The sequence below is a fragment of the Anastrepha ludens genome, chromosome X (assembly GCF_028408465.1).
Source record: "Anastrepha ludens isolate Willacy chromosome X, idAnaLude1.1, whole genome shotgun sequence".
In the NCBI taxonomy this organism is placed as follows: Eukaryota; Metazoa; Arthropoda; class Insecta; order Diptera; family Tephritidae; genus Anastrepha; species Anastrepha ludens.
This window is the reverse complement of record NC_071503.1, coordinates 29,585,163-29,592,585: the sequence shown is the minus strand read 5'-3', so window position 1 is coordinate 29,592,585 and position 7,423 is coordinate 29,585,163. Positions and strand designations below refer to the sequence as shown.

The window sequence follows — 7,423 nt, the reverse complement described above, 5'->3', positions numbered from 1 at the left end:
ATCTAATCGACGGCCCGGGCAGCCAGTGCTTTAGATTTAACTCTAGCCATTATTTATAATTCTTTCTCTTTTTATAAATAAACTAGCGGACCCTCACCCGCTTCGCTGGGTGAAAGAAAAATATAAATGAAAAGTGTTATTTGTTTTTTTCTTGTTTCATCATTTAATTCATGCTCGGCCATTATTTTGTGACTTATTTATTTTAGTGACTTACTCTAATGATTGTAAACTAACAACTTATTCTAAAGCCTTCTGATACACAACATTTTTGGTTTTATTTTCATTCGGTGTATAAATATAAAGTAACGATGGTTTCCCTACTCGAGAACATCCTACATACAGTTGCCCATGTCCAAAGCATGGATAAGTTAGGTCAATTCCACATAATTGAAGTGTTTGACCTTGAGACTTTTTGATTGTAATAGCGAAAGCAAGGCGAATGGGAAATTGAAGTCGCTTAAAATCAAAAAGCAAATCTGTTGAAATCATTGGAATGCGCGGAATCAAAACATCATCACCTTTAAATTTGCCTTTCAAAATTGTTGCTTCAATTACATTGTTCATTGTCCGTTTCACTGCAAATCTTGTCCCATTGCATAATTTCGGCTGATTGATATTCGCCGACTTTCAACTGCAAACGATGTGGTGGCAAGCCAGGCAAATTTAAGTGAATTCAAAAATTCAATTGGATAATTCACTACATCGTCGGGATTAGTGATTGAATCAATTGATTTATTGGTGACAACTTCACCTGGAATTTGAGTCAAAATACTGGCGTTGATTTCATTGACATCGACATTTTTGGCAGCTAATATAGCTCTCTCGCTTAGCCAATCTTGATTTCGATAGTTTTGTGCAATATTTGGGAATACATTTTGCACTAATTGTACTCTTGATTCTGTTATGGTACAAAAATTAGTTGGAAGTGTGATCATGCCTGTATTCTTATCAATTGACTTTCGCCCATTTCCAATTTGCAATAAATGTTCGGAAAATTCAGCAGCTGTTGGATCATTCTGTAACTGCACACGAACATTAGTAGTTAATGTGAGTTTTTGAACATATCTCCACAGATTAGAAGATTTAAGGCACGCTCTCAATTCATCAGCTGCTGTTGATTTGGGAATAACAGGCAAAGTTTGTCGAAAATCACCGGCCAATAGAATTAGTGCACCACCAAATATGTTTGTGTTATTTCGAAAATCTTTCAGTGTTCTATTTAAGGCTTCCAGTGATTTTTTATGAGCCATCGTACATTCATCCCATACAATAATTTTACATGTTTGTAAAACATTTCCCATTCCAGAATTTTTAGAAATGTTGCAAGTTGGTTCTTCATTTACTTGCATATTTAATGGTAACTTTAATGCAGAATGTGCAGTGTGACCGCCGTCCAATAAAGTTGCCGCTATTCCAGATGATGCCAAAGCCAATGCAATATTATTCTGTGATCGAATGGTGGCCAAAATTAACGACAACAACAACGTTTTTCCAGTCCCACCTGGTGCATCTAAGAAGAATATTCCTCCTCTTTCATTTGCAACATTGTCTATAATTGTGTCATATGCCTGCCTTTGTTCTGTGTTTAATTTTGGTAGGTTTGTTGTTACAAATGTGTTCAGATCATTTCGATCATATTCTTTTTCACGTCTTAATTATATGCATCATGCATCGGACGATTTGGTGCGAACATACCTAACTCACTAAGAGTTTTATTTGCAATCATCAGGCAAAAGTCTTCGATTTTTATTAATGCCTCATTATATAATTCATCTGTATAATTCAAATTTGGATTTGCATTAAGGCGACGTACTTGATGTAGGATATCTTCTGTCATGTATTCTAGGTAAGTACTCCACAATTCTTTTGGATTTGCTGGGAAACATGTAGCAATAATGATGGCAAATAGTGTTCTTATTTGGTGTGGAGAACTTGTTGCACATGCATCCATAAGAGTTGCATCCGACTGATTATCATTTGCAAGCAAATTCAATTCTTTGCATGCTTGCTGATAAGTACAACAAAGATGACCATTAACTCGTTTCAAACTTTCGAATGATCTTGGGCCGGGAATATCAACTAAGAGTAAACGTAAATAGAAACATTCCACTTTACTTGGATGCACAGTGTAAAGTCGTCCGATTGCATACCCAAATGAACACCTGGATATACATCTACAGGTATTCCTCGTTGCCTTCGTACCCAGGACCTTGATGATGCATTCCAAGTATAATATTTAGGAACATTTGAATAAAGCAATGTTCTTGCAAATGAATCTGTTTCACATAAGTTGAAAAATGCAGTTAAAGTTGTTGCTGGCGGTCGTTCGGCCATTTGTTGAGCAGTATTTTCAGTGAAATAAACACTTTGTTGGCGATCATGAATCGGAAATGATAATATTCTCCAAACTGCTTCGTTGCTACTAAAGTATCTTCCCATTTGGTAATTAGTAATTCCATCATTTCGATTTACAACTCCAAATACTGCCATGTCACTTCCTTTATTGATATATTTGCATATGTATTTGATGGATTTTACGGAGTTACAATATTCAACATTTATATGTGCGTTAAAAGTTTTCGATAATAATTTGGAATACGGAACTATCCAACGGTTATCGATCTCCACATCTTGATTATTTATTTTCAAAGAGACTGTTTTTCCATTATCTTCCAGTCATTGTTTCAGCAATTAATTGTTTTGGGTAGTTTTTTGAACATTTACCACCAACCATACATGGAGAATTTTGATTTAACGTACCACACGGTCCATGAATCATGTTTTTGGTTACAGTAGTATGTAATTCTGGATCTTCATTTATATCTGGAATTTCAGCACATATATATTAATATGATCAATTTTATCTGTGGTTAGTTTTTGTTTTAACCAAATCAAAATATGCGCATGAGGCAAGCCTCTTTTTTGCCATTCCACAGAATACATGAAACATTTTACATCTCCGTAAACTTAATGTTTTACAATGAAATCCATTAGAGACTGTAGCTTTCGTCTAAACACTCTTGCAGTAATGTCATGCCTATCAGTAGCTGATTGCCCAGTATATAAATGATTCTTAATATCATCCCATTTCGGATTGCATGTGAAAGTTATGAATAAGTCGGGTCGACCATAATTTCTGACATAACACATTGCATCTTGGACGCATTCATGCATATGCCTTGGACTGCCTGTATACGATGAAGGTAATATTACCATTTGACCAATGTCATTAACGTTGGTATCGTTGTTAATTGCATCTCGTAAATGTATGTATTCGTCACAGCATAATTTTCTTTGGTTGAATATAATGTAATTCAATCGTTCTGTTTCTATTTTCGCATACGTGACAACAATATACTGATGAAATAATTTACGACATTTTAAATGTGATTCTCTTGATTTTCTCTTATCATGATCCTGTGTGCATAATAATTCTTTGCGCTTACAGTTCTATTTGTTTCTTGACCATTTGCTGGATTTATTTGTTTCATATCAATCGAATAACCATCTTCACCACGACAGAACATTAGAGGATATTGTAATGCATCATATTTTCGATGCGTTTCATTAACACGTTGCAGTGTATCATTTCTTCTTTGCAAAACAATATCTCTTGGTTGAAATTCATCTCCAGATATAACAATTGCAACCTCGTTGCTTGAAGTTGGTTGATTGTATCTTCCACGATGTATATGTATATTGAATAAAAGTTCTGACAGCATAAATGTTTATAAATTCTAGGTGAAATTCGATTGGTTGTCAACTCAGTGCTCCCAGGGGGACCCAATCGATTTGTAATTTACGCTTTTGTATATAGGATATGGTGATTCGTAGTTTTTGATGTATTAAGTGCATTTCGGTATTTTCGTTATATCATTGCCACTTCGTTTGGGGATAATGCGTAGTACCTGCACATTCCGTTCCGAAATTATTGCCCCTATTCTGAGTTAGATTCGATCTTCGATATTCGCTGGTTGTCGAAGATCGAAAATCGAATGACAATTTGGTATTATGAGCGGTGCAACTCTATCGAAATTTTCGTTGTTTACCGAATTTAGAGTCGAATGCAATTTTGCTTTCGATTGTGTAGCGTATTGTGGGAAAATTAGTTAAAATGTAAGTTGTTTGCGATTATTTATTGTTTTATAGTAACCAAATAATAAACATATACTAATTTTATTAATTTTATGCAGGTCGAAAGTCGTGAGTACCAAACAGCAGTTAGAAAGGCTGATCGCATTAATGGAAGAGAATCCACAATTCGCAAAAGGGATTTACACAAAAGTTCAAGCAGTAAAAAAATGGGAGGAGTTTACAACGGAGCTGAATTGATTGGGACCACCAGTTAGAACGGCAGCAAAATGGATTAAGGTTGATAATGGTTTTTTTGTGATGTTTTTAGAAATACATTTTTATTTTCCCTTGGCAGGTATGGGCTGCTGAATCACGAATATTTGAATAAGGAAAATTTATAACAAAAATAAAAAAGAAACTATGGAGTAAAGGTTTTTATTTAATACTCTTTAGTTTTTTTCCATAATATTCTAAGAATTTAATTTCTTATGTTTTCTGATTCTCCCTTATTTGGCTCCACTTCAATATTTCCAGCATCATCGTTGAGGGTCTCATCGGATAACTCTTCAGCCGGAAGTTGAACATTGTAAAGCAGACAAATGTTGTGCAAAGCTGCACACACACAAATAATTTGTGTTGTTTTTTTTTTTTGAGAATAGTGGAGAGCTCTTGCCTGCAACAAACATCTTTAAGACTCTAATTGTTCTCTCAATGATACTTCTCGCTTTGGCATGTTGTTTGTTGTAGGTCCTTTGTGGAGACGCTTCCTCAGAGTTTTTGAACGCCGTCATTAAATATGGTTTTAGAGCGTATCTAGCATCGCCTGAGACAGACAAAAATTATTAAAAACAGAATTTCAATTTGTGTTTATTACATACCGAGGAGCCAAGTATTGCGACGGCCATTGAGATGCTGCTCCTCTAAATGCGCTTTCAATGGCGACATGTTGAAAGAAATAGAATCATGAGTAGCTCCTGTATTTTTCGCATTTATATAAGTTATTTTCATTGTATGATCACAAACCTAAAATTTACATTATTCACACTGAGATGAATCGTCGAACCACAACTCCGTTGTACTCATTTTCACAAAAAATACTTTTTTAACTTTTAAAAACGTTGTTAACTAAGAATTTCAATACAACCGCTTTTTCTTTTATTTTGATTTGCTGTATCAGCTGAGAAAAAATTATCTATTGTAAATGCGTCGAGCGATCGAAATTCACAATAGTCCTATTCTTCAGCGAATGAGCACCGTAATACCAAACGAAAATTCGTTCGATCAGCACTTTCGACTACAGTCGAAGATCGAATGTTGCTCATAATAAAGGCCTATGTGTTCATCTAATATCTTATATAATTATGAATGCCTTCACATTTTTTTTAATTTCTATAGCTTTTTTTATTTAAAAAAGGTTACAACTAGTATTGTATTTTAATGATTTGCCGATTGCTATAGTATAACGTACGTAAAGTCGTTTCCATTATACACGGGCATATTTTATGAGAGTTAAAACAATTGCAGTATCTCTTTGTAGTTTTTGGAAACTGCCTATTGACAGTTTTTGTTTTTTTTGAATTTAATGTATTTTACAACGATCACATCTGCCTGCATTCTTCTTTATCGAAGGTTGACATAGAAAGTTTGCAGTAGTTTTAAGCAACTTACCCATCAGTTTGTTTAAGGTTTTATCGAGTTTTATAACAGCTATAGATGTTTCCTGTTTGACACTTAATATAAATAATTATACAGAACACAGTTAAATCAATACAGTTATAGCTAAAGAGGATGGGATAACATCACTATTAATGCCTCTTAAAATATGAACCAAGAAGATTTTAAGTGAAATTAATTTTTGCTCATATGTTTTGTAGATTGGTGAAGCAAAAAAAAACATCAATTTTATTTCGAAAATAGAAAAAACTCTAAATAGTTTCCTAAAACACCATGCAAAAGAATTAATAATTAAATCTATATTACACAAGTATTTATTTAACAATTCATTTTTACTACAAACTAAATAAAAATTAGTGTACAGTGAAAATATGTAGCTAGGTAGGTCTGGTGACTGCCAATATTCCATGCTTAGACCTATCGTAGATCCGTTGTAATATCACTGGCATTTCTCCTCACACCATCCAGGCTTTTATAAACGAGCTTAATTAGTTTAAGATGCGCTATATCGCTGCATCTGTTAAACATGCACTCCCAAACCTGTAAAGCCTTCTTCTAGGTAATCCTTCACACTTACAAAGGAGGTGCTCCCAGCCTTCGAGCGTGGTTACCTATTAGACAGTGACCGGTACGAATATCAAAGTTCTTGTATTCTCTCTGTTGAGTTTTATCAGACCTTTTGAACTACCACTGTTGAGTCTCGGCAATGGCAATTTGCTTGATTCACATGTTGTTAGATTTTTCCATTTTGTGTAGTTTTTACTATTGTATTTCAATAGACTCTCTGTCTATCAGTAATTTGCAATTGCCTATGGGCTAACGTTATATCCGATAGAATAGTTCTTCTTTACAGTTTGTTGCTTTATTTCTATGACCTGGCACCCAAATAAGGTTCCCATTGAAATACTGGGATAAGTCGTTTAGGAGACAGTTTCTGACAAGTGCGTTTTGGACTCTAGCGCTTTTATTGCTGCCTGCCTTTCTAAATAAATGATAGCATTCCTGTTGGATACTAATCTAGACTTTATCGCTGTAAGTCCTTTCGTAATAGGAGTGACCTCCGCTTGAAATACCCTACAGTGATCGGGTAGGCGGAATGATTGTTCTATCTCCAGTTTTTCGGAGTACTTTATACTTTATTATCTAATCTTATAACATCTGTGTAGATAATTATTTTATTTTCAATAAGATCAATCCCAATCTTAACAAGACCAATACCAATTGGTCTTACTATTGTTGCGTTACAATGTAAGGGGAAAGTCCCCAAGTCCTCATTAGTTTTTTATAAGAGCAAAGTGCTATAGTGGCTTTTCTTACTCTATTTTCAACATTTGTCTTCCAATTCAGTTTTTTGTCTACTATTAATCCCAAGAGACTCCAGTCTCTTTGGCAATACATTTATTGACATTACCTAGAGAAAAAAAAAACTGCCAGTGTGCATTTCTATTTATTGATTGGTTTTTCAATCTCTGTTCAGTGCTGTTTCTGTAGATTTTCCCTTACCGTACGCGTGTTGCCATCCAAGAGAAGCGATGGACGGGGCAAGGCAAGAAAACCAAAGGACCTTGCGACGTCTACTACAGCTGCCATGTAAAAGAGCGCAAATTCGGTGTCAGGTTTGTTGTCGGAGAGAGACTTCGTCGCTAAGTACTGTCGTTCACTCCGGTCGACGAGC

At 34.9% G+C, this 7,423-nt stretch overlaps 1 protein-coding gene across 1 annotated transcript; it reads right to left on the bottom strand.

The window, feature by feature from the left end:
* Positions 1-4,575: 4,575 nt before the first annotated feature.
* On the bottom strand, positions 4,576-5,260 carry LOC128869188 (uncharacterized). The gene is made up of 2 exons (XM_054111699.1): positions 4,953-5,260; positions 4,576-4,897 (listed from the first exon to the last, which is right to left on the bottom strand). The coding sequence occupies exons 1-2, from the start codon at positions 5,080-5,082 to the stop codon at positions 4,641-4,643; spliced, it is 387 nt and encodes a 128-aa protein (XP_053967674.1). The 5' UTR covers positions 5,083-5,260; the 3' UTR covers positions 4,576-4,640.
* Positions 5,261-7,423: the final 2,163 nt, after the last annotated feature.

Bases quoted from the DNA above. Each gene is read 5' to 3' on its own strand.
- LOC128869188 (XM_054111699.1), bottom strand. From the start codon at position 5,082: ATGAAAATAACTTATATAAATGCGAAAAATACAGGAGCTACTCATGAT. The intron at 4,898-4,952 runs GTATGTAATAAA...TGTCTGTCTCAG, and splicing joins TCGCAATACTTGGCTCCTCG to GCGATGCTAGATACGCTCTA.